The 25772-nt window shown below is 59.3% G+C and overlaps 1 protein-coding gene across 11 annotated transcripts in view; it reads right to left on the bottom strand.

Moving 5' to 3' along the window:
• Positions 1-1131: 1131 nt before the first annotated feature.
• SBF1 (SET binding factor 1) overlaps positions 1132-25772 on the bottom strand; it is a 40608-nt gene continuing 15967 nt past the window's right edge. Inside the window, exons 2-43 of one of the 11 annotated variants that reach the window (XM_053406464.1) lie at positions 19275-19360; positions 18072-18209; positions 17781-17903; positions 17362-17472; positions 16680-16703; positions 15973-16078; positions 15707-15839; positions 15481-15589; positions 15035-15148; positions 14457-14537; positions 13854-13967; positions 13293-13421; positions 13077-13175; positions 12590-12794; positions 12018-12130; positions 11611-11760; positions 11459-11527; positions 11095-11262; positions 10739-11001; positions 10458-10630; positions 10276-10349; positions 9939-10134; positions 9630-9766; positions 9322-9497; positions 8457-8599; positions 8168-8375; positions 6977-7173; positions 6754-6891; positions 6176-6262; positions 5819-5896; positions 5283-5467; positions 5014-5190; positions 4236-4337; positions 3974-4159; positions 3710-3836; positions 3493-3623; positions 3087-3320; positions 2649-2762; positions 2336-2553; positions 2151-2238; positions 1936-2067; positions 1132-1846 (exon numbers count right to left, since the gene is read on the bottom strand). In XM_053406464.1, coding sequence (XP_053262439.1) covers positions 1748-1846; positions 1936-2067; positions 2151-2238; positions 2336-2553; positions 2649-2762; positions 3087-3320; positions 3493-3623; positions 3710-3836; positions 3974-4159; positions 4236-4337; positions 5014-5190; positions 5283-5467; positions 5819-5896; positions 6176-6262; positions 6754-6891; positions 6977-7173; positions 8168-8375; positions 8457-8599; positions 9322-9497; positions 9630-9766; positions 9939-10134; positions 10276-10349; positions 10458-10630; positions 10739-11001; positions 11095-11262; positions 11459-11527; positions 11611-11760; positions 12018-12130; positions 12590-12794; positions 13077-13175; positions 13293-13421; positions 13854-13967; positions 14457-14537; positions 15035-15148; positions 15481-15589; positions 15707-15839; positions 15973-16078; positions 16680-16703; positions 17362-17472; positions 17781-17903; positions 18072-18209; positions 19275-19360 — 5735 coding nt within the window. In that variant the 3' untranslated portion in view covers positions 1132-1747. Of the gene's footprint in view, positions 1847-1935; positions 2068-2150; positions 2239-2335; positions 2554-2648; positions 2763-3086; positions 3321-3492; positions 3624-3709; positions 3837-3973; positions 4160-4235; positions 4338-5013; positions 5191-5282; positions 5468-5818; positions 5897-6175; positions 6263-6753; positions 6892-6976; positions 7174-8167; positions 8376-8456; positions 8600-9321; positions 9498-9629; positions 9767-9938; positions 10135-10275; positions 10350-10457; positions 10631-10738; positions 11002-11094; positions 11263-11458; positions 11528-11610; positions 11761-12017; positions 12131-12589; positions 12795-13076; positions 13176-13292; positions 13422-13853; positions 13968-14456; positions 14538-15034; positions 15149-15480; positions 15590-15706; positions 15840-15972; positions 16079-16679; positions 16704-17361; positions 17473-17780; positions 17910-18071; positions 18210-19274; positions 19361-25772 lie in introns of all 11 variants that reach the window. The other 10 variants (XM_053406463.1, XM_053406466.1, XM_053406465.1 and 7 more) reach the window with 10 other exon arrangements.

Raw genomic sequence — 25772 nt, forward strand, 5'->3', positions numbered from 1 at the left:
TCTCCCGCATCCAAGCACCCCCCCAACCACAGTCCTACAAGCCTCTGTCCGCCAAGGCTTCAGTCTCAGCTGACCGGCTCTCATCCAGTCCAACTGCATCCAGGAACTGGTCCTGGTCTTTCCCAGCCGTTCCTAAATCAGATGTAATGGGGAAACAGCTGGGCAGCACCAGCACACTGAGGACCCCTCCCCCCCCCACGCCTTACAGCTTTATCTAGGCGAGAGGTTCCCTTTGAAAGCCTCCAAGAGAGGGAGCAGGTGAGGCAGGGTGGCCCTGGCGCCTCTTTCCTGCTAAAGGTCCTCCATCAGGCAATGCTGGCCAACTCAGTCCCCAAACCAGCTCTGACACCAGATGGAAATTAATCGAGATAATCTGTCTGCTCCAGAAACGCCTGAAGTTGCTCCACCGCCTTAATCCAAACATGGAGGGTTGGCAACTGCCTCAGGGTTGGCAGCTTAAGGAGCAGCTCCGGCTTCTTTCAGGATAGCAGGCAGCCCCCCGCCCTGCCAAGGAGCGTTGATGCCGCCCTGAACACAACCAGTCCCCCCACTCGGCTGGCTTTCCTCTGCCAGAACAAGCCTCCTGCTTCAAGTGCTGCATTAGAGGGGCAATGATCAACATCTTGTGTATTTCTTTTTTATTATTAAATTCCATTAGTTTTTTTCTTTCCATATATTTTTTCCTCTAGGCACAATACAATACAAGAACTCTGCAGGTTTGACACAATGTACAGAAACTTCAGTAATCTACAACTGCTCAAGGAAGTTACAAAACCCTCCGATGCACACCAGCCACAGCCTTTATTGTACAAATAAAAAAGGGGGGAAGGCAAAGGGGGAGCTGGGGCTCCAGACTATGTACAACGCTTCGGGGAGAGGAAAGGGCGCCCCTTTGCCTTTGAAAATGTGGGGGGCGGGGGCTGCCAGGCCAAACTGGAGCTCCGGGGAAGGAGGCTCTGCCTGCTCTGGCAGGAAAGCAGGCTGCATGATCTGCTTGGGGGGGGTCAGTGCAGGACACACAATTGGAGGGGCAGTTGAAGGTGCTGAGCTGCCCCCAGCCCCCAGACTCTCTGCAAGGAAGACACAGAGGGAAGCAAGAGCTGGGAGTGCAGCAAGACACTCGCCCCCCGGGGGGAGCCTAGCTAACCCCCTTCTTCGCTTGGCCTTCTCCCCAGAACAGAGTCCCTTTCCAACTGCAGCCTCAGCAGTACCAGGGGAGCTTGTGGTTTGCAAGGGGAGGCAAGGAGGGTCAGAACCCCTCCCCCACCCCTCTGCCCCAATGTCCCAGGGGCTCCAAACCTCCAAGCCGGAACAGGGGCGCTGGAAGCCCTAACACTGTTTCTGCTCCCCTTCGCTGCTCCGGCAGGTCGCCAATCTCCCCACTGCTGCCTTCCCTGGCAGGGGGCACCCCTGGGCAGCCGGTGTGGGGCTAGGGGGGCGGACGCAAGGCGGTTTGGCACATCTGCCACCGCCTGTGGATGCTGATGGGGGGAAACTGACAGTGGCCAGACCCATCTGCTTGGGGCCCCTGCTGACCACATCACTCCGCCCAACCTGACCTGGCAATGCATCTCTGAGGCAGAGGGAGCAAGCGGACCCCAACTCCCCTGCCAAGCAGTCGGATGGGGGTCCCAAGGGGGCCTCTACTCTGCGCCCCACAGCACCTCTTCCAGTCCTGCCCCGTCCTGGTCCAGCCCTGGCGCCAGCTTCACTTGCGGAGGCCTAGAAGGGCGGCCTCAGGGCAGCCTCAGGCGTCAGACAAGCAGCTCTGGATGCGGTCGATCCACTGCTGGGCCAGCTGCACATCCTGGGCGCAGAAATAGTAAACACGCTTCGTGGTCTTCACCTGCGAGGGGAGAAGGGTGAGCGCAAAGGTCTGGGACACCAGCCAGCCTTCCCCCCCCCCCCGGGCAGCCATGGGGAGAAGCCACTCACGTCAAAGAAAGCCTTCTCCTCCACCGTCTTGGGGGCCCCCATGGCAGGGGTGCCTGGGGTGATGGACTCCACCTCCGCCAGGTCAATGACGCCTTTGCACTCCAAGTCCAGGCGGCTGTCGTAATATCGCAGCTGCAAGGAAGGAGGGCCGAAGGTCAGAGCCCCCCAGGAGAAGGCCCCCTCCCCATTCCCCTTGCCCGCCTGCAGCCACCCACCTGGTGCTTGGTTTTATCCAGCACAAACCAGCGAGGCTTCCAGGGCTTCATGAAGGCTCCTTTCTTGTACAGTGTCCCCTCGTAGGACCTGCGGAGGGCAGACGGGTCAGCGGGGGAAGAGGGGCAAGCAGAGACCAAGACCCCCCGCCTCCCTCCGCCAGCCCCCCAACGGCCGGGTCCCGCACCGATTCTCGCTCTCCGCCGTCTGGAACTGGCTGTAGAGGGTGCTGGTGCTCCTGCGGCCCCCCTGCTTCCCGCTGGAGGGGGTGGAGGCGCTGCTGCTGTCACTGTCCAGGCTCAGGTTGATGGTGGAGCTGCCGCGGCCGCTCTCCTGCAGGTAGACCCCGAAGGAGCGCCGCTGGTGCGACAGGCTGGAGGCCATCAGCAAGGAGCCAGCCGCCACCTGGGGGCAAAGGAAGCTCCTTCCGTCAGAGGAGGGCTCTGCGCAGGGTGGGCAAAGATCCCCAGCCCCTCAGTCCCCCAGCCCAGAGCCCTTACTCGGCCGCTGGGGTCCGCCTGCACCTCCGACCGCTGAGAGGCCTTCGCTTTGTCCCAGAGGTCCTTCCAGCGCTCAGGGACCTGCCCCAGCTCCATCTCCAGGTTCTGCAGCTCCTGCAAGAGACAAAGAAGGGGCAGTTGGGGGGGGGCAAAGGCAAAGGGGTTCCTACAGCATCAAGAGCAGCAGGGAAAAATGGACGACAGCTGCATGTTCTCAAGCTCACCTTTACAGCCATAAAGGCAGGAAGCCTGCCTTGAAGAAAACAAGATTCCCAGTGACTCCCAGCTTTGAGTCCAGGTGGCCAAGAAACGGCGCTGGCCGTGAAGGACCAAGAAGGGGAAGAATCCAGAACCAAAGCGGGCCCAGTTGCCCTTGTCCTAACTGCACCCCCCGCCCACGGCTCCCGCCTCTGCTTCTCGCCCAAGGCCCCCACTGACCTCCAGCAGGCGGGAGATGGCGTCTGGCTCGGTGCGGCTGCGGTTGTCATAGCAGGGCCAGACGATCTTGCGCCGGCTCTGCGGGGCGCTGGTGTCTGGCTGGGCGGCCTCCTCCACGGGGTCCGCCTGGCTCTGCACCAGCTCCCAGTCATAGGAGGGTCCTTCCGACAGGGTCTCCTGCGTGTAGTAGTCCCACACCTTCAGGTTCGAGACGTTGCTGTACGGGCGCAAAACCTAACGGAAGGAAAGAGCCGAGGAGTCACTGCCCCAAAGGCCACGCTTGGCACCCGCCAACGGCACCCAAGGCAGGACCCCAAGCAGGGAAGCCTTTGATGGGGCGGCTGGTGGGCCCCAGCACCCCCCGGCCGGGCCCCGCTGCCCACGACCCACGGCTGCAGCTGCTCACCTCCCCGTCCTCCGGGGCATACATGTAGTTGAAGAAGGCCGGCGTCTTCTTGTTCAGCCGATCCAGGTAGTCCCAAATGGAGCGAAAGACCTGGGGCCCCTTGCGCTCCCCTTTCTCTTCGTACAGCAGCCCTGCCAAGGAAGCACAGTCTTTGGCTCCTGCCACTGTCCCAGGGGCCACAAGGGCCCCCCCTTCCCAGGCCCCGGGGGCTCCTTACCCAGCTCCAGCCGCTCGTAGTCGGAGTCCAGCAGGAAAGTGCGGAAGCGGCTGGAGACCGAGTGGTAGCTGAGGAACTTCAGGTAGTACTGGCTGAACTCAAACTCCATGGGGAACTGCAGGTGGATCTGTGGGGGGACAGGCAGCAGGAGAGTTGGAGGGCAGGAAGAGGCCGCAGGGCCCCTCCTCCCAGGGGTTGCCCCCTTGGAAGCATTTTGGGGCTGGGGCAGCCCTCCTCCCCCAGGGGCTTGGCTGCTCTCCTCACCTGATGCACACAGTCCAGGAACTGCAGGAAGATGGGCGTGAAGCCGCTGCTCTGGCTGGCCAAGGTCTGTGCCCCTCGGTGGTTGAAGCGGTGCCCAAAGGAGAGCCACTCCTTCTCCACCAGCAGCCGGAAGCCCTCCATGGTGCGGTAATAGGGGTCGGACAGGAGCTGCACCAGAGAGACCACCTGGGGGGCAGAGGGAGGGTCACGGCCGGCCTCCAGGGCAAGTGCTGGGGGGGGGGGGAGAGGGAAGGCGGCTGACCTGGGTGGTGATGTCCCAGCCGTCCTCCAGGCTGACCAGCACAGAGGAGCCCGTGTCCAGCAGCTCCACCACCAGCACAGAGATCTGCAGGATCTTGTGAATCTGTGGAGGAAAGCAGGATCCCAGAATGTGGCGGAGGCAGCGCACCTGGAGCAAATGTTCAAAGGTGCGCAGCAAGTGCCAACCTCCCCCTGACTTTCAATGGGACAAAGCTCTCGCAAAACCACCTCAGAAACCCCCAGAGCCTTCCTGGCAGCTGAAACGCCACACTCCGCTTTCTGCTTGTGCAACACCCAGCCTCCCCGGCACTCCGCTGGGAAATATATACCTTCCATATACCTTGACCTTTGGGGGGGGGTCTTTTTAATTTGCTGCTCTTTAACAATTTTACTAAACTCCCGAGCTTGCTGAGCTATTCCAGTTCTGCCTCACAGGAAACCTGGAACCTGCCCCCTGCCTGCCTGGCCAAGGCGAGGGGCGAGGGGCTCCTGGGCTGCGGACGGACAACGTGGTTCCTGTGACGGAAACAAGACTCAGCAGCCAGGGCCTCCTTGCAGCTCCAGGGCCTGGTGACCGGAACGCGGAGTTTCTGCCTGCCAAATCTTTGCTGACCTCAGAAACGGATGGATGAGCAGCGAGGATTTTGTTCCTTATCTGGCGAATCTCAAAGGCCGCCCCCCCCCCCAAGTCCTCCTCTGCCTTGACCTCTCTGGAGTCTTTGGGACCAGGAGGCCGGAGAGAAGAGCCTCGTCCCTCGAGCGTCCGCCTGGCCACTGACCTGGATCAGCCACTCGGACTCCTCCAGGGAGCGCAGGTAGGTCTGGCCGGGCTCGGCGGAGGGGCTGCCCGGCACACAGGCCTTCATCAGCTTCTTGAAGCTGGTCTTGACTTGCCGGGCGTCAAAGACCTCGATGGGCACCACCTCCCAGTGCTGCAAAGGGTCCGGTTTCACGCCCTGGATGGGAGCAAGAGAGGCCATCAGGAAGGGGCCCCACAGCCCCCCTTCCCAGCTGCTGCCCCTCTGCTGGGCGCCCAAGAGAACCGTACCCGGAGCTGGGACTTGTCTCCGATGATGTAGAGGGAGGCACGATGCTGGCGCAGGAAGCTGGCCTCGGAGGGGGACCCGTTGGCTTGCGTGCTCAGCAGCTCCTTGCCGGCCAGGCGGGAGCCGACCTCCATGTTGAGAGCATAGCTGCTCATGCGCCCGCTGGCGCGGATGCTGCCCCACTTGCCTGCAAGGGACGGGGTGTCAGGTGGCGCCCAAGACTCCGCTCTCTCCTGCAGGCCGACCCTGGAGCCTGTTGCCCCCTCCCAGCCGGAGCTCTAGGCCAGCGGAAGACGGCCCCAGCCCCAGCCACCCAGGGCGGGCTGCACTGGAGACGGGCGCAGCACCCCGGCCGGCCCGTCCTTACCTAGGAGGGGCCGAGAGGCAGGCCAAGCCAGGCGGAAGAGCATGCTGTGAGGCTGCGGAAGGGTTAGCACAGAGGGTGGGTTAGACTGCCTGCCTGCCTGTGGGGTGGGCACCAGTGGGGCGAGTTAGCAGTGTGAATGCCACGTCCCTGAGGTTAGTGCCCGTACAGTACCTCGGGGGGAGAGGTGTCCCTTTGATGCCAGGCTCTTGGGGCTGGAGAGGGTAATGAGCCTACCTCTGTGACCTAGGGCTGAGAGAGGACAGGACGGAGAGGCATCTCAGCGAGGGGGAGGAAGAGAGGCAGCAGCGATGGATGGCAGGCGGATGCTTGTCCCCAACGGAGAGGGCAAGACAGATGGAGAGGGCAAGATGGAGGGAGGCAGCCAGAGGCGGCGGCTGTGAGCAACAGCCCTGGGGTGACCAGGCCCCCTTCCGTCCGCTGGCTGCTTGGAGAAGGCCCAGCCCAGCCCCCCCGGAGCCAGACGGCCCTTCCGTGGCTACTCTACGGGGGCCGCACGCAGCATCTCACCTCCGCGGCTAAGCGGCCCTTCGTCCTTCCCTCCCATCACCTGCTTCATAAGAGATCCCAGCTTGGGCTGCCGCTTCTCAGAAGAATCTGTAGCACCAACAGAAGGTGGACGTTCCACACCCAGGGAAAGCAAGCCAGCCCCGGGGCTGCAAGGCCTCTTCTCTCCCTGGGGCGTCCCCACCCAAATTCCGGAAGGGACGGAGAGGGGGCACTGGCCCCTCCCACAAGGTGCCCAATGGCCTCTCCCCGCTCAGCCGGAATTCAGCTCTGGCCTGTCCTGAGGCTGACGCTCGCAGCAGAGCCTAGGGCTGCTTGGCTCCAGAGGGCCGGCTGGGGCTCTTCTCTGCAGGATGGCTCAGACAGACGACAAATGGAGGGGGGAGGCTGATGGAGATGGCAAGGGCCCTCGCTGTTCCACCAGCAAGGATGGTGTGGAGGCGACACAACAGCTGCACATGGACAAGACTCACCTGGGCCTGTGGCCCCATGGCCTGGTGGTCTCCCGCCCTGCACGCCCAGGACCCCACCTGCCGCGGCTGCCTCTGAGCCCAGGGCAGCCCCCTCCCCCAGGCTCTCACCTGCGCTGCTCATGTGGGCCGAGGTGAAGCCGCTCAGCGTGTTGCGGCCGCCGCTGTCGGCGTAGTGAGGCATGGAGTTGATGACGGCCTGCAGGTACTTCTCTTGCTCCAGGCTGGTGGAGTCGGCCTGAGAGGGGCCTGCAAGGAGCAGCAGGGAAGGGGTCATCCTCAGGGCCTCCTCGGGAGGAGGGAGGCCAGGCGGGGAGAGGGGAGGCAGCTGTACCTGTGGCAGGAGCGTTCTGGGACTTGAAGAGGCCCGCCACGCCCTTCCCATGCAGCCCGCCTGAGCGCAGGAGGACCGCCTTGGTGCGCGAGTTCCGCCAGCAGACCACCGGGAAGCGGTTCTGGCGGTAGCAGCGCGAGATCCGCTGGATGGCGTTGTCTTGGATGCTCTGGGGGACAATGAGCAGCCCAGGGTAGCTGCAGGGAAGAGAGAGAGGGATGGATGGAAGGAAGGAAGGAAGTTATTATTCTTAAGTATTATTTTAGAGAAGAAGAGGGGCTGCTGCAGTACACCAAAACACTTCTTTGCAACCTTCTGGTGGTGATCTCCCAGTGGAGACGCTCTGGGTCAGGACCCCCTGCCCCAGAAGGCGCCGTGCTGCCATTTCAAGAGGCAAAGCGGCATTTGCAGCCCCACATCCCCCCACCAAAGGCAGACGGAGCCACAGTTGAGAGAAGGCCAGGAAGAGAAAAGGCCTGGGCAGAAAATGTTTCCCTGCAGAGAAGGCCTGTTCCCTGGTCACCATCACGTAGCCTCTGGATTGGGGCCTCAGAGTGCAGTCAGAGGGATCAGGCAGGTGACCAGAGAGCCTCTCCTTCCAGGCAAGGGAGGCCCAGCAGAGCCCAGCCCCCAAGGCAGGACATTTTCCAGACCCACCCACCCCTTTTCATGACTGTGCACTGCAGAAACCCCATCTAGAGACCCAGAGAGCCAGGGCTGACCCTGAGCCCCCTCCTCAAGAAGGGGGGGAGGGAGGGAGGGGCAGAGCATCCCCAGCGGGAGGAAGAACCTTGGGCCTTGTCAGAACTTGCCCAACCTGCTCCTTGGGGCTGAGAGATGGACGGACTGTGGGCGACTGAGTAGCGCAAGGTGCCCTGTCCATCTGTCCGTCCATCGCCCACCATCTTGGCTGCAGGACCTTCACAGGGAGGCTGAAGGAGGAGTGTGCAGGCCCCTCTTCTGGCCTCCTCCGGCCTGCCAACGCCAGGCTCCCAAGGGGTGTGTGGCCAGAGACGCTGCTCCTCAACTCCTCCTGATCCCGTGGCCAGACTCTGAATCCCAGGTCTCCCCTCAGCTGCCTTCTGGGGAGCCTCGCCTGCCGTGTCTGGCAAGGGGCCCCATGGAGACCCCCCCCATGCCCTGCCTACATTCTGGGTGTCCCCCTCCCCCCCCCCCGGCGCCCTGGCTCACCTGCGGCAGATGGCGTACATGCGGTTGACGGTGGAGATGCGGAAGGGCTCGTTCTTGGAGCGGGTCAGGCTGTTGCTGAGCGTCCCCAGGCCCAGGCGCTGGTAGTCCCGGCAACAGGCGCGCTCCACCAGGTGGCTCATGGTCATCTTGTCCGAGGGCCGGATGGTGGTGGACGGGGTCAAGGTGCTGCGGTCCACGTCTTCGGACACTGAGGGCAGCCAGGCAGGGTTGGGCAAAGCTCAGGAAGAGGACCCCCCTCCCCCCCCCCCCCGGCAAGGGCTGTCCCTACCTGAGATCTCGTCCTCGTTGTCCTCCAGGAAGTGCTGCTGGTTGCCCCGGACCTCCCAGGGAGGCGGAGTGTACTTCTTGCGCGTCACATACTGGCGGCCAATCGTCCTCTTGGCGTTCTTCACCAGGTTCCTGGAGATGGTCCTAAAGGAGGAAGAGGGTGAGCGCAGGCAGTGAGCTCAAGCGCAGGCTCGGTGGGGGTGCAAGAGAAACCCTTTCAGGGCCTCCCCCCAAGCCTGGCCCAGCCGGCAGCACCAGGAGGAAGAACAAGGCGGAAGGTGGGGCAGCTGGGGGTGGGGGGCAAAGAGAGAGGAGAGGGTGAGGAGGCCAGGAGAAAGGGCAGTGCAGCCCCAGCAGGAAGGTGGGCAGCTGGTGTGGCAAAAGGAAGCTGCTCCTTTCAGTCCTAACCAGGCAGGGAGAGCCACATGGGGGCAACGTCCCCCTGGACCCTCTACCACCTTCGGAGAAGCAGAAGCCAAAACGGGCCCCCAAGGTGGACAGGGGGCTGGCTGTGTGGGGTGGCAACAGCTGGGAGGGAGGAGCCCCTGGGGCCCGGCTGCAGCCCCTGCTCAGTGCCCTGCTGCCTCCTCATGGGGCTCAGGGGCCCCACACGCCCCAAGGAAACAACAGCCACCAGCAGAGCTTGCAGCATTCTGCCCTCAGCTGGGCGCTGGTCACTAAAAAGGAAGGGGGCTTCATCCCAGAGCCCAGCAAGAGCCTCACATGGACTGCAGGCAGGAGCTGGGACTGGCCAGCTCTCACCAGACCCAGCCTGAAGCCAAGATGCCCTATAGGGAGCGCCATCCAGCCCCACCAAGTCTCCCTCCCCCAAACCTGAGCCGTGCTCCTTGGGCGTCTGCTCGCACCTGAGTGACGGGTTCTTCTCCTTGACTTTGGGCTGCAGGGCTGCCTTGCTCAGGTGGCCCACGGTGAAGGCAAAGGTGTCGGAGGCCTGCTGGGGGTAGCGCAGCTTATTGAGATGCTTCCGGAAGGTCTCTGCGCTCTCGGAGGCCACCTCCTCGTCAAAGGCAATGCGCAGCAACTGTGGGCCAAGGCAAGGCGGGGTCAGGGCTGGCGGAACTGGGCCAAGCTGACCCCAGCTCAGAGCACGGCTGCCCTCCTCTGGGGAGGGGGTCCCAGGTGCCTCCTCTTCTCCCCCCCCCCCAGGACTCACCTGGAATGTGCAGGAGCGCAGCTGGAGCTGAGCACAGCCCTCCGTGATGAACTGGTCCGCCTGGGCCTGGACCGTGATCTTCTCCTCTTTGGTCAGGGAAGCGATGGGGAAGGAGCGGACCACCACCTGCTCCCCGACTGGGGAGGAGCCGAGAAAGAGGCAGTGTCAGCCCAGGGGGCTCAAACACAGCTGGGCGGCTCTGCTGCCAGAAGGGAGCTCAGCAAGGCCCCCAAGGAGGAGGAGGAGGAGGAGCAGAGAGAGCTCCCGCCCTCCCCAGAATAATATTCTGCCCGCCCGCCTGGCTCTCACCTAGTGGATCTGTCGGGGTGCCCTTGAAGATGACGCGGTAGGTGGTGAGGAAAATGGCCCCTTCGGCTGGAAGCAGGGGCGGTCCCCCCACAGCCCCCCCAGATGCCTCTTCCCTGCCGTCCGGCATGAGGTAGACGCGCAGCCCCTCCATCACGCTCTCTTCGCCCATCAGCAGGCTAGGCCGGAGCAGCTTGGGCTGCGAGAAGCCAAGGGGAAGCGGGGATGGAGTCAGGGCTGGGCAGGCAGACGGACGGACGGACTGGGAGTCCCCCTGCCCTGACCCCACGGCTCCTGAGTGCAACAGCCCCTCCTCACACTTCCTTCTCGCCACCCTCACCTTCTGTATCGGGGGGAGCCTCTTGCTTTCCCTCTGCACAGCATCCAGGGTCTCAATGTGCATCTGGACAATGTCTGGGGGGAGGGAGGAGGGAAGTCACAGGCGAAGAGAGAGGAGACCCCGCGATGCCGCCTCCCCCCGCTGACCACTCGGCTCCCGAGGGTGGGGGGTAGAGCACCTACCGGGGATCATGACATGCAGACCCTTGAGGTGCTCGTTGGTGACGCCGCTCTCGGTGCAGACCTTGTCCACAAAGCGGTTGATGAAGCGCACCACGTAGTTGGCCACGTCGGAGCTCTCCGCGTCCTCAAAGCCGCTCTCCGTGTCGTAGCTGTCGGCCACGCTTCCTGCGATGCTGGCGAGGCAGAAGGGAGGCTGAGCTCCTCTGGGGCCAGGACCGCCCTCCCCACGGCCGGGACGCCCCCTCTCCCCCTCCCGTGCCCAGCCAAGCCCCGCAGGCTACCTGTTGGTGATGAAGCTGTTGCTGACGCTCTCGGCATCGCCCAGGCCGGAGCCGCGCAGGAGCCGGTTCTTGCTGGTGTCGAGGGGCAGGAGCAGGTAGCTCATGCGGTTGGCGTAGTGAATGGCCTGGCTGAAGACGGTGCTCTCCTCCTTCTGGATCAGCTCCTGCTGCTTCTCCCGGCTCACGGTGGGCCACAGGCGACATTGCTCGGCCGCAATCTCCAGGGCCGACTTCTCCTCTTGCGGCGGCCCTTCCTCCCTTGCCTGAGAGGGGGACCAGGAAAAGCATTGTCCACAGAATGCGGGCACATCCCCCCCCCCGCCCCAAGCCCCCTTCCCCCCGGCTTCTTTCCTCACCTTCTCCACGTGGTTCTCCCCCTCGTCCTCGATTCCCTCCAGGTACAGAGCCCGGATGTGGTTCTGCACGTCAGAGTAGAACATGGCCTCCCAGAACTGGATGTTGGTCCACACCAGGTGCTCCTGCACACAGCTGTAGGCAAACTGGGTGATCCCTGGGCTCAGCTTCTGGGGTGGGAAGAAGAGGAGGCAGCCTGCGTAAAGGCACAAGCTCTCCGCCGTGCCCAGGTGGGAACCAATGCCGGCCTCACCAGCCCAGCCACCTCCCTATTGGGCCAGCCTGGCTCCCCCCCCCACCAAGATGCCATCTGGACCTGAGGGAGTCCTCTCCCCACCAGGCCCTGCGCGCCCAAGGGCTACTCACGCGGCAGAAGGCAGTCACCAAGGGCAAGAGCGCGGCCGCCACCCCGTGTTCGTCTGAAGCGCTGCAGTCCTGAGGCGGAGAGGAGGGGAAGTCAGCATGGGGCCCCAGAGAGCCCAGAGCCTGGGCCCCTCCCTCCCTGGGCCCCAGCCCACCTGCAAGCAGCAGTTCATCATGCGGACGATGAAGTCAAACTGCTGGTGGTCCAGCACAGCCCGGTTCTGCTGCACGTGGAGGTTCAGCTCTTGGGTCAGGCAGTGGCGGGCAGCCCGGCTCTTCATGGCACGGAGGACGGCCGGAAGGAGCTGCAAGGCGGCAAGAGCAGCGCTGAGGTGGGGGCAAAGGGGCAAGGCCAGGCTACCCTGCGCTGCCCAGGGACCTTCTGAACACACACAGGGAGGCCTGGCACTGCTAATCAGTGGAGAAGCAGCAGCAGCAACTGCTTTGCCTCCAAACAATCTCCAATGTAAGTGAGCAGAAGAAGATGGCCAGAAGAGCTGGATTCTGCCTCCTCGGCAGTCCCCTCTTGGGGACAGGGGCTGAAAGGCTCCCGGGAGCTCACCTTCTTGGCCTCCAGCATCTTGCTCTCAAAGACGTAGGAGATGCAGTTCCTGACCACCTCCAGCCGGCGAGCGCTGTTGGCCAAGATGATGCCATTGCGGTCCATGATGGCCCCTGGGGGGAGAAGGAAGATGCTCATCAGGCCAAAAGGAGACGCCGGCCCCTTCTCTGCTGCATCTTGGACACACCCCTGCACAGGGGGCAGGAAGAGGAGCCTCCGCAGGACAGCGGACAGCACCACAGTGCTCTGCAAGGCTCAGGGAGGGAAGAAGAGGGCAGCAGGGTGGGGCCCAAAGTGCAGGCCTATTAGGCTGCCATGAACTCCTCCGGGGATCACAAGCACGGGTCCTTTTGGAGCCCTGGCTTAAGATGCTCCAAGTCAGAGACCCAGAGAGCACCCCAGGGCGCCCAGAGAGAGGGTCCGCTGGCCCTGCTGCTCCTGAGCGCTCTCCAAGGGGCCAGAGACCATCCAAGGAGGAGACAAGCGTGTCCAGGGACCCACACAGCCCACAAGGCTTCCCTGCCCACAGCACCACCTAGAGGCAGGGGCCAGACTCTGCGCGCTCCACATACCCAGGGGGGGCCCAGACGGCACCATGCACTTCTTCTCTGCCTTGACTAAGGGGGGAGCCGTTTGCAGCTTGGCTGTTGCCTGGTCAACGATCCACTGGATGGTGCCCTCATCCAGGCGAGGAAAAGGCCGCTGGTGCAGGCGCAGGTGGCAGCCTTCCGTGGGCTTCTGCACTTTGTGCATCGTCACGGCAGGATACGGGTTCTCCTGGGCAAGCCAAGCCAGGGAGGGGGGTAAGCAAGGAGGCTGGGAAGGAGGCCCTGCCTCCCGGGCTCAACCGCAGAGCCTCCATCCAGCCCGGCTGAAGGGCAGGGAGCAGCAGCACAGCCCTGCTCAGCTGCCGTGGGGGAGAAGAGGGGCCGGAAGGGATTCCCACACAGTCTGTGGTGCCAGCTGGCCCCCCGCCCCCTGCTCCCCCGTGTGCCAGGGACAAAGGGACAGAATTGCCCCAAGCTGGGGGCATCGTCCGCACACACAAGACCCACGTACGTTTTTGTACAGGTGCTCTGCCAGTTCCTTGATGTGGCGCAGCACCCTGGCCCGGCTCCCTTCGTCCGCCTGCATCCGCTTTGCCTCATTGGCCACCAGCTAAGAGAGAGGAAGGGCGGGGGGAGAGGGGGACGGGTGACTGGACCACCCCGCAGGCCCAGGCCTTGTGGCCCCGAAGCCCAGGGGGGGAAGATCTCCTCCAGCGCCCCTCCTCACCTCGTCAAACAGGTCAGTGTCTCGGTAGGGGGGCCCCCTCTCCGTCACAAAGCCAGCGAAGGCCATGCCCTCCAGCACCTTGGGGAGGAAGTCGTCTTCCACCAGCCCCCTCTGCCCCAGGAAGGCTGCCTAGACCGAGGGAGAGGAAGAGGCACTTGTGGGTCTTGCGGAGGAATCGCTTCCGGGGAAGCATCTCAATCAAAGCACAGGCAGAACAGCCGCACATCTCAAAAGCCATTTCAAATCCAGGAGAGACACTGACGGAAAGAGGATCTTCCACATGTGCCCCAAAGGCAACAGGGATGGTCTGCAGAGCAGTCCACACTCCGGAAAGACAAGGTTTGCCAGCCTAGCGTGCAGAGCGGGGGCAGCAGGCTTCCTGAAGGGGGGCTCCTGCTCTCTGTGGGCCCTCGCAAAGAGACTCCTGCCTCTGGTTTGGACCCCTGCGCCACTGGGCTCCGGTGACTTGTCTTTGGTTTTAAGCTGTTCTTCATGTTGCGCAACCCACCCTAGAAGCTGAAACCCCCCATCGCAACCCTCCTCCGCCCCCACCTTGGCTACCTTGTGAAAGCGAATGACTGGCTCCGGGTGGATGCGGATGATGTGCAGGCACCAGCGGTAGCCCTGGAGCAGCTGTGCAAATAAGCGGAGGAAGACGGCCCGGATCTCCTTGTCCTGCAGCCCAAGACGGAGGAAGGGGAAAGGGTCAAGCAGGGAGAGCTGGACGAGGAGGGCGGCTCCTGCCAGAGGACGGGAGGATGGGCCCTGCAGCACCCACTGCTGCCCCTCCAAAATGGGTCTCACGCCTTCCCCTGGCTGGCTGTGCCCGGCTGTGGCAGCTCCGCCCTGTGGGGCAGTGAAGGGGCTCTGCAGGCCCCACCCCTAAGAACACAAGAAGAGCCTGCTGCTGCTGCTGCTGCTGCCGCCGGATCCAGCCAAGGGCCCATCTAGCCCAGCATCCTGTTTCAGAGTGGCTGACCAGAACCCTAGGAGGGAGTCTGCCTTTTTCACGGCTGCTGCACGCGGTCTCATTTGGCTTTCATGGCTCTGTGGGCGCTGAATGCCAGCTCCAGTGCTCTCTGTGCCTTGAGGCCATTGGGAACTCCTCTGAGGAGGAGTCAGGCCAAGCCAGGTGCCCCCCCCCCAGCAGCCTGCACCACTTACCTGCATCTTGAGGGAGGATGCGGAGATGGTGGGCGATGGGGGGAAGGCCAGGTCTGCAATCTCCAACTCTGGGTCCAAGACCTGCACGGAGAAACAAGGGGAAGGATGCCCCGCTCAGCTGGGAAGGGGCTCAGCCTCCAGCCACACACCCCTCCTTCCCCTGGGCCCCCACCTGCAAGCCCAAGAGCAGAATCGCTCCTTCTCTCTCTCCCTATGACTTGGAGAATCAGTTCCCAGGCTTCATGACAGATGGTCATCTGTTGTGGATGCTTGACCCTCGGGCTCCTTTCCAACTCTATGATTCTGTGTAAATCATATGGACACACCCCGTTTTTACAAATAATGTGGGGGGAGCTTCTCTCCTCCAAAACACCCCTCCATGGAGAAAACAGAAGGGTTCCACTTCCACCCTGCAGGACCAATTGCCACCTTGGCGGTGCCAGATTCCCACATGACCACCTGCCATGCATCTCTATCACACACACACACACCCCGGCTGCCTACTGGCCATGAAGCCCAAGGCGGCAGAGGGTCTTGAGGCCTCTTGTGCGGCGCAGGAGCCAAGGGGCGGCACTCACCATGGAGAGGGCTTCCCGCGTCTGATGGAGAAGCGGCTCAGGCAGCAGAGAGATATGGATGCACTCAGGAACAGTCACCGTTCCACCATCCAGGTCAGCGATGATCACATCCAGCTGGGAAAAGTCAGGGAGCAATGGCAGAGTCCACAAGGGGCAAAGAGGGAAAGGACACAGGCCAGGCTGCCGAGAGACCCCTTTGGCCCCAGCCCAGCCCCCCCCCCCGGCCCAAGGAAGGGAGGAGTTGGGGGTCTGAGGGGGCTCCTTCGGGAGGAGAATCCCACCTGTCACCCCGGAGAGAAAACTCTCTTTGAGCGAGGGGAGAGAGAGAAGGGGAAGTTCCCAAGAGAGGAACGGGGCGTGGGATGACACCGCCCCTGGCAAGCCTGGCCTCTGCTTTCCCACAGAGTCCTCCTTCCCCCTTCCCTCTGCTGAGCTCAGGGACTCACCAGCTCCTGTGTCTCTGCCTGGAAGATGGAGCTCACGCCAATTATGAAAGGGGTTGGCGTGGTGAGGACCTCCAAGAGCTGAGCGGGCAGGATGGGCACGTACGTGAAGCTGGAAGCAAGAAAGCACCAATGCAGGCCGGCAGACGGGGCAACGAAAGGCACCCCTCTCCAGGGAGCCCCCCTCCACCCTCCCTGCAGGGGAGCCAGCGGCTGCTCCTTCGCTCACCTGTACTTCAGGGGGAAGAGGAGGGCCAGCAGGGCCCGGCAGGCGTCCGTCAGCCTCTGGTAACTGCTGGAGAGAAACAGGATCTTGTGCTCTGTGAGGGCCGCGCAGAAGAGGCACAGCACGTTGGTGATCCCTGGAAGGGAAGGAAGGAAGGAGTTGGAGAGGCCCCTCCCAGCTGGGCCAGCCCTGCGCCCAAGGCCCAGCCAGAGCCCCACCACTCTCCAGAGACATGGGCGCCCTCCCAAGTGGCCGGAGGAGGGTCTCACCGAGCTGTCGGAAGAGGAGGGCCACGCTGCAGTTGCTGATGGGAAGGGAATCGTTGATGGGCGTCTGAATCACCTGCCTGTCGCCTGCGCCCAGAGAGATTGTCCTCTGGAAGAGACAAACACAATCCCCACGGCCGGCGGTCAGTCAGGGACGGCCCAGCAGAAGACCTGGGCTCCAGAAGGTGGACGGGCAGGAAGCGCCCCCAAGACACCCCACCCATGGGGAGGGGAGCTGCCTGCCCCCAGGGCCAACTGCAGGCCCGCTGCCAGGAAGGGGCTCTCAAGGCCTGGGCTGAAGAGCACTTGCACCAAGGAGACAGTGAGAAAGAGAGACGGACAAAGAGACGGACAGAGAAGAGGACAGGCAGGTGGTGGCACATATGTCCAGGCACTGCAGAAGGACCTTGTCAGCCTCCATGTGAAGCAGGTGCTGGGCTGTGGACTCAGCATTCAAGGTTGGCCTATGAAGCCTTGCCCCCCGAAGGCAGGACCCTTGCTCTTTCCCCCTCCCTTTCTGTTCTCTCTCAGTCCCCGCCCCCTCCCCAACTCGTAGGCACTGCCCCACACCAAGGGCCACAGAGAGCTGTGCGCTGATCTTTCCGGAGAGGGACACACTGAAGCAGCACCACCTCAGCCCCCAAAACGCCGCCTCCTCCTCCTCCTCCCACAGAAGGAGGCAGCCCCGAGGAGAGAAAAGTTGTGCATACCGCTCCTTCGTCCTCCGTGTCAGGCTGAGATAGAGACAGACAGAAACAGCACAGAAAATTAGAAACACGGTGCAGCAGACGGACAGGCGGGCAGCGGGCGGGCAGACAGGCAGACAGCCACACGAGAGGGAGAGGCAGCACGCCAAGCGGGACACAGCAAGCCAAGAGCACAAGGGGGCACCCACAAGAGAGCCAGGAGAGGCACAGGCTGCCCAGCCAGCTTGGAGCAGGATCCACGAAGCCAGAACCATCCTCCCAGCATGCTGCCAGCTGTGCAAGCTCTCCCTGCCCACAGGGCGCCTGGCAAGCTGGGATCAGAAGAGGTCTCAGGCCCCTTGCCAGGGAGAGGGCTGAGGGGCCTGGGAAGAGCTCACCCAGCCAGCCCCATGAAGCTGCTTGAAAGGCACTGCCCCTCTCCAGCCAGGTCTCTTTCGCCTGATCACTCCCTGCGATGCACGAGACGCAGGACGGAGCGCCAAGCAGAGAGGAGGCTCCATCCTGGGCAGCCCAAGCAAGCGAGGGAGCTCTACCTAACCTCCCCTTGGAGCTCAGCAGTCGGCTGCTTGGGACCCCTGGCCACATCAGCCCACGGTGCTGGAGGGGCCGTGGGGGGACCTGCTCCCAGGCACTCACAAGGCTCCATCTTGCCTAGAGGAAATGCCAGGGGGCTTCAGGAACCCACCTGGGCACCTCCTGTGATGGGGATGGTGCAGGTCAGGAGGCTCCCGATGACAGTCTCCAGGGAGGTGTTCAGGCCGTCCACAAAGATGGTGTAAACCAGCCCCAGGCAGTTCTGCAGGTGAAACAGGGTAAGTTGGCATTCTGGTGGGTCATTGGCCAGGGACAAAAGCAAGAAGAGACCTGCTCAAAATAGGGAACCCCCCCCCATGAGAGCTTCAGCCCCAAGGCAGAAGAAGGGACCAGGAGGCAGCTTCACCTTCTGCGCCGTTTAGGAGCAGAGCTATAAAGAGAGCAAAGAAATGGCGGCTCCACATGGAAGGACTCCGCATGGCCGGCCCTCCCCATCAGTTGCCCCTTGGCCCATGTTGGAGCCCCCCAGGCACAGGCTTCTCTGGCCTCCAATGCCCCCCCCCACCTTACCCGGAAGACTTCTGCGTGGTCCAAGCGGGAGACGAGCACCAAACTCTTTGGGGCGAAGAGCTGGGCTGGCTGGATGAGGGCAGCCACCTCCCCCTCCTCCTCCTCCTCGTTCCTAAGGTGGTTCTGCAGCTGGCAGGAGAGAAAGGGGTCAGGCAGTCCGGCTGGCTGAGGGCAACCGCCTGCACGAGGCTGGTGCCCCTGCCCACCACGCTTTGTGGGGCTCGTCCTCGGAGGCAGGTCTGCCCTGCGAGCCCCGCAAAGACCCAGGGAAGCCCGCTGCCCCCCTCTTACCTGGCTGCTCTCCACCGCCTCCCAGAAGGTGAAGCAGGCACAGTAATGCCGCTCCGAGTTGATGTCGGTCAGGACAGCAATGAAGAAGGTCGGGGGGTTTCTCTCGCTGAAGAGCTGCCAGCCGCTTGGCTGGCAAAACTGCAAGGGCAAAGGCAAGGAGGCAGCTGAGCAGGCCTCTCTGCCCAGCGCGGGGGGGCTCAGAATGCCCCACCCCTGCGGGACCCCAGACCCCTGGTCCCCAACCAAGAAGAGCCCCACAGCTGCCCCTTGGAGCCAAGAGGCAGAGGAGAAGCCAGCCTGCACCCTTTGTTCACCTTCGGAGGCAGGATGCAAACTCAGTGGCCCCCCCTTATCCATTTCTAATCTTGATCTCTTTGGAGAACATTTAAAGAGGTACAGTGGTCAAATAAACCTTCAGGTAGGACTAGATATGTGAGAAGCAGAAACAACAACTAGGTTAAAAACTGAAAATGGCTGATGTAAGAAGATATGCAGCGTAACTAGGAACAACTAGGAAACCACGGAGGGATGGGATGGGAAGTTTTGAGATAAGAGATACCATACTTTTCCGTGTATAAGTCTAGGTTTTTTATTGAAATATTATGTTTAAATTTGGGGGTCGTCTTATACATGGGTCCTGCCTATGGGAGACGTGTGATTGTTTGATGGCGCGAGCCGGAGATGGTCTGGAGCGTGTTGCTGGTGTCTGACGCAAGGGTTGGTGTTGACTGGACGTTGCTGCAGCAATTGGGCGGGAAATAGCCTGCTTCTGCCGGCGAGGGAACAGACGTTAGGAGGCAGTTGTGACGCGTGCGAGTGCTAGCCTCGGGCAGGAGGTTGAGTGATTATTGGCATTTTCCCCCCCACTAAAAAAAAGCTCCACAACTCTGGGCAATCTCCCCCCTTTTTTTTAATTTTTAGTCCCCCAAAATAGAGGGCGTCTTATACATGGGGCATGCTATACACAGCAAAGTATGGTAGGATATCTGTAAGCCGTATATATCAAATTCTGGAAAATGCACAAATAATAATAACAATAACAATAAAAAGGAAACTGCAGCCCACCAACCCCGGTGCCGACCACTTCTCTGCTGCTCCTGTTTCCCTTAAACTCACTGTATGCCGTGAGATGGGGAGGACAGAGCTGAGATCTGGGAATGCCAGACTCTGGGGTCTGCAGCCACCCTCAGGCCCCCTACTCACCAGTTCAATGCCCTGGGGGAAAGGGTTGTCCTCCCAGTCCTTCTCTGGAAAGCGCTGCAGGATCTGCCCCTGGCCATCTCCACTCCCTGAAAACAAGGAGGCAAAAAAGAAGCTTCAGACATGAGCAGGACCAGAGAACGCAAGAAGCTGTTGAGTCCAAGAGGCGGCTCCTGGCCCTAGAGCCAGACACGGCTCTGACCCAAAGATTTCCCCTGGCCTCTCCCTTCTTCACTCCTGGTGCAACCACCCTCAACATGAAAGAAGACAAGGAAGGAGGAAGACAAGGCCCGGGCTCCTGCAGTGGAAATGGTGGGCAAGAACCCCAAATTCCACCACTGATGCTGCCTCCCCCTTACTCTTAAGTAGGCAGACCATAAAAAGCCTGTAAACTCAGTCAGGAGTCTGGGTCAGCCGAGGGCAGCTCAGGAGCCTCCTCTGCCTGGGTGGGAGCCAGGCCCTGGCCTCGCCTGGCTCCCTTGAGCACGGCAAGGCTGGTGAGGCAAGACCGAGGGCAGAGCTTCCCCAACTTTTCATGTTGGTGACACACTTTTTAGACATGCATCATTTCACGACACAGCAATTCAGTTTTACTATCAAACCAGAGGTTAAACTAACCCTTTTTCAGCCCCAGGAGGAGCGCTGGGAGCGTTCACACAACACACCTACATACTGCAGCCAACACACTAACGTGTCACACGACACACAGCTTGTAAAGCTCTGGCCTAGGGAAAACATTGCCACCTCCAAAGACAGATTCAATTGCTTGCCACACACACTTCCTCCACAGAGGTGGAAAAAGACACACCTGGGTAAAGTTCAAAAAACACAGGAAAATCACCATGAATACAGCGTTTGTCTCTCTGGACTCAGCTTTACAGCTGCAAATAAAACGGTTTAAGTGTGTTGTAAAGTGCAATAAACAAATGTGACACTATATAGTGACGGTGAGCTATGGCTAATTCAATACATTTTTCAAAACATTATTTAAAAAAGCATTTTCACAGTTTTTAATATTTGTGTACATTCCACCTCTGTCACCCTCAAACCTCCTTCTACTGTTCACTCCCGCTCTCTAGATTTCCATAATTTAGAATGACTTGAGAACACTACAGACAAGTGTTGTAAAAACTACACCAGTCTCCTGAATACCCAAACCTATTTCCCATTTCTGTCCCCTTTCGGATCCTGCCTTTCCCGGTTCTCAGGCTGTTGCCACCCAGGCAACCTTTAAAGAAACAGTTGTCTTCATGCTCAACAGAGCCAGTTCCTTGGAATATGATCCCTCTTTTATTAGCTGCTTTTGCTCTCAAACCGGCCCTTTGAAATTCAAATGCTGGCCTTGCTTTCCCTGCTCCAGCCCTCCCAACAGCTCATCACCAACCAGCACCAGCTGGGCATCTCTGGCAGAAGGCAGTGCAGGGGGAGGGGCATGGCTGGAGGGTCTTGCACAAGTCACAACTCAGAGGAAGCACTTGTGATGCGGCACATCCCAGGATTAGCCGGCCATCCCACCAGCTGTGGCACTCAAGGCCCATATTTTGTCAGGGAAACTTGTTCCCTCTAATTGCACACCAGACTCGGGGACAGGAACCTGCAGAGCAGCAAATCCAGCTGCGTTCTCAAATATCCACTGAAGATAACTTCAGTTGTTGCTTGAGTTTGGGATGCCAAAGCCAAGGGCTGCCTGATGCCAAGGCCAGCAATAGATGGGCAGCGGGGCTTGGGACCTGCAGGGTGCCTCCCTCTGCAGGACTATTTTGGGCCCTCCTCTTCCCACCAGCCGCCCACAGCTCTATTTCAAGGACTAGGGAAGCCAAGAGATGCTACTTATAGGCTCTCCTGGTCCAAAGGGGAAAGACACCGCAAGCAGGAATAAACAGAGACCTCTGCCACCACTGGCTGGCGAGGACTCACAGCCTGGAGGCTCCCAGTCCCCAGTGTGGTCCTGTGTTCCTGCTGGGCAGAGTCAGGCCTGGCAGCGATGGCCAGCAATGCCTACTTGGAGAAAAGGCTGCATTAAACACTGCTCAGAGCACATACTTCACACACTTTCTTCAGATACCTGCATTGTGCTCAAATTCCAGAAGAGGCAGCCCAGTTCTGTGGCAGCAAACACACCAGGTTGTTTGTTCTGCTTTGCTTTGCTTTATTAAATTTCTATACCGCCCTTCATCACAGGGCAGTGACACAAAAATGCATGCCCTAGCAACAAACAAAAACAATGCCCTCCCACACAGTTTGAGGTATTAGGGATCTGAGCCGTCTAAGGCTTTATAGGTCAAAAACAGCACTAATTGGCAGCCAGTGCAGTCAGGCCAGGATCCATGTCATAGGCTCAAACCATCTTGTCCCAGTGAGCAACCTGGTCACCAAATTCTGCACCAGCTGAAGTTTCCAAACTGTATTCAGACACAGCGGCATGTATAACACATTGCATTAATTTGGCCTAAAGGTTACCAGAGTGTAGACAAAACTTCAGCTAACCCTGTCCAGATAGGGGTGCGCTGGTCCACCAGCCAAAGGAAAAGAAGGATCCCCAAGCAACATAGCCGCTCCTTCGGAGGGAGCGTAACCCCATCAAGAGCAGGCAACCTCCCCTCCAACTGGTCCAGGGAACCATCTACTAGCAGTGCCTCCACTGGATGTGGACTGAGCTTCCCTTTGGTGGCTCTCATCCAGTCCGTTCCCAAGGCAAGACAATGGTCCAGCACTTCCACTGCCATGTCTGCAGTTGTAAAGGAGAAGCCAAGCTGTGTTTATTGCTGACAACATACTCTAAAACTCCAGATGACCCCACTCAGCGGTTTCATGTAGATGTTAAACAGCACAGGAGATAAAATCGAATCATGGGGAACCCCACATTGAAGGCTCCATGGGGCTAAAGAACATTCCCCAAGGAACACCTTCTGGAAATGGCTGTTCAAGTAGGACTGGAACCACCATAAAGCAGTCCCACCCACCCCTAACTCGGAAAACTGCTCCAGAAGGAGATCATGATCAATGGACTCAAAAGCCACCGAGAGACTGAGAAGAATCAACACATTCCCCCCCATCTCTCTCCCAACAGAGCTCCTCACACAGGGTCAGCAAAGCAGCTTCTGTGCCAGAACCCCAACTGAAAAGGGTCTGCAACCACCTGCTCAATAACTTGCCCAAGAAGGGGAGATTAGCCACTGGCAGGTCAATACTTTGGTCTTCCAAATCCAGGGAGGGATGAAGTGGTTTCACCACTGCCTTCTTCAAGCAAGCAGGGACCACCCCCCTCTCACAAGGAGGCATCAATGACCTCCCCAGCCCAACCAGCTGCCGCCTCCCTGCTAGTTTTTATTGGTCAAGAGGGGCAAGGGGTCGCCCTGACTGATCCAAGCAGCTAAGGAGACCCACGGAAATTGATGCTGGTAACAGAAACCTAATTTCAATACACCCTACAGAGCCTTAAAGACCAGCTTAGCGTGGAAAGAGCCGACTTTCATTAGGCAGCTGGCATTCTTCATGAACAATGATGTCACAACAAACTGACTGAAAAGGCAGTAGAATGTCAAATGTGGCTCAGCTAAGGCAATGTAAAGTGATGTACATTGGAGCAAAATAATGCCAACCTCACATATTCTGATGGAGGCTGAGCTGACAAAATAAAATGTGGGAGTTTTGGCGGATAACTCAATGAATTGGATAGGAAGGTGTTTTTCTCGCTCTCATCATATGAGAGGGCCACCCAATGAAGCTGAATGTGGCGAGATGCATGGCAAGGGAAAAGGAAGGATGTCTTTACAGACCCAAACTATGGACTTGGCCACCGTAAGATGTAGCAATGACCACCAATTTGGATGGCTTTCCAAGGGGTGAACCAATTCATGTGTCTGGATCAGGCCGCCAAAGGCTTCCAATCATGATGGCTCTGCATTTCTTCCAGCACAAGAGGCAGGAAGGAGGCCTCTGAACACAGTCGCTGGGGGCTGTAAGCAGGCCCTGCCTGGGGGCTTCCAGGGTCTTGGCCACTGTGAGAACTGGATGTTGGGCTGGGTGGGCCTTTGGTTTGAGCCAGCAGCCAGGCTTTGCCCATGCAGCAGAAAGGCCGAGGCACCAAGGGGGCCTTGGAGGGCTCAATGGATGTGTTGCCAGGAGCAACTGGCCTGGCCGACCCCAACCTGGCCCATGGAGGAGTGGGCCAGATCCAGTTTCTCAGCCACTTGGCACACAGCACAGTTGTTGTTGTTGTTCTCCCATAGGCAGGCTATTATTTTGAAGGTCCGTTCCATCGCTCAGCAAGGAGGGAACAGGGTGCGCATTGTCTCCGCTGCTGACACTGGTTGCGCTGGTTAGGAGGGGCACTGAAATGCTCTTACTGCCAGCCCATTAGGCCTCAGATGTGCATTTGCATACTGGGATGTTGGGCTGAGCAGGGAAAGAGAGGAACTGTGTCTGAGGTTTCACTGGAGGAAGGTTCAGTGAAAGAAGCACCTCCTCCAGAAGCCCAGCGGGGAGGAAACAACACAACTGCACCTGCCAGCCTCTTTGGGGAAGCCCTCCCTCCGCAGGGCCAGGATGTGGACTGTCCTGCTAGCTGTCTACTATGCTTAAAGGAAATTTATTGGGAAGGATAATAACAATAAATATTACTATCACTATGGCTATTATTAATTACAGTAAAACCTCTAATTACAACCGCCTCCACTCGCAGACGTTCCAAGTTGTGACCGCGGCAAACCCAGAAGTAACTGACGGGTTTGCCACTGTTTATGCATGTGCAGAAGCAGGCAATCGCCACCCGCTCCTGCGCACACAGGCGCCTCTCCCAGCAACCCGTTTCGCCATAAGGACGGGCCTCCAGAACGGATTGTGGTCGTGAGTAGAGGTTCCACTGTACTTGTACGCTGCCCATCTGACTGGGTTGCCCCTGCCATGCTGGGTGATTTCCAACAGAATATAAAACACGATACATCAGGCATTAAGAGTCCCAATACAGATGTCTACAGAACGTAGTATAATTGGTTATCTCTTTGACATCTGGTGGGAGGGTGTTCCACAGGGCGGGTGCCACCACCGAGAAGGCCCTCTGCCTGGTACCCTGTAACCTCACTTCTCACAATGAGGGAACCACCAGAAGACCCTCAGAGCTGGACCTCAGTGTCCAGACTGATGGGGTGGAGATGCTCCTTCAAACATACAGGGCCAAAGCCATTTAGAGATTTAAAGGTCAGCAGCAACACTTTGAATTGTGCTAGGAAACGTACTGGGAGCCGATGTAGGATGTCTTTTAAGGCCAGTGTTATTATGGTCCAGGCAGCCACTCCCAGTCACTAGTCTGGCAGCTGCATTCTGGATTAATTGTAGTTGCCAAGTCACCTTCAAAGGATTCTATCGTTCTGTTATTTGATGTTAAAGCATTAATTTGTATTTACTTACTTATAACAATAAGGTAATATTGCAAAACTCAACAACAAATCTTTTCCATAAACGTTTCCACACACAAATACAAAACATATGAAACTACAAGCACAATATAAGCTTAATACAGTGGTACCCCGCAAGACGAATGCCTCGCTAAACGAAAAACGCGCAAGACGAAAGGGTTTTCTGATTTTTTAGCCGCTTCGCAAGACAAATTTTCCTATGGGCCTTTCTCACAAAACGAATTTTTTTTTGAGTTTTTCCCCACAGGCTCCCTCTAAACTTCAGCGGAGCGGGGCGGGCTGGGAGGGAATCCCTTGGACCCCCGCCGGACTTCCCGCAGCTCTTTTGAAGTCCGGTGGGGGGAGAAGGGCTTTTCTTCCCACCGCCAGCCTTCAGAACAGCCTTCTGAAGGCTGGCGGTGGGAAGAAAAGCCGTTCTCCCCGCGGCTGCCTACAGAAGAGGTTCGAGGAAAGAGGCGAAGGAGCGCTGCCCCTTCACCTCTGTCCCCGGAGCTTGCTGTTCTCCCCCGGCCTGCCTTCAGAAGAGGTCCGGGGACAGTCTGGTCTGAAGGCGGTCTCCATAGGAACGCATGAATTGATTTTCAATGCATTCCTATGGGAAACCGTGCTTCGCAAGACAAAAAACTCGCAAGAAGAAAAAACTCGTGGAACGAATTAATTTCGTCTTGCGGGGCACCACTGTACACATATACATATGGATGCTTGAGTTGAGATTCCTGCATTGCAGGGGGCTGGACTAGATGACCCTCAGGGTCCCTTCCATCTCTACGATTCTGTGATTCTACATACATATGCCAATATAAAAACTATCCTAATAACCAACTCTCACAGTCCAGAGTTTAAACTCCTATACTCTTACTGACACCCTTCTAGATATGGAACTTATGCACTTGGAGGAGCATGAAGGTGCAGTCACACATGAGTTTGACCATGGTTGTGCCCACAGGTACAGGTCACAGGCATCTTGAAATGGCGGCAGAGCACTTATTCCACTGACCAGATCTGCTGTGAAGGCAGCACATGCTATTTGTGGGCACAACTGGGTTTCATTGCGCCCTCGGTGGGGCATCCCTGTGGCTCCTGC

Source organism: Podarcis raffonei, chromosome 10 (genome assembly GCF_027172205.1).
Source record: "Podarcis raffonei isolate rPodRaf1 chromosome 10, rPodRaf1.pri, whole genome shotgun sequence".
Classification (NCBI taxonomy): Eukaryota; Metazoa; Chordata; class Lepidosauria; order Squamata; family Lacertidae; genus Podarcis; species Podarcis raffonei.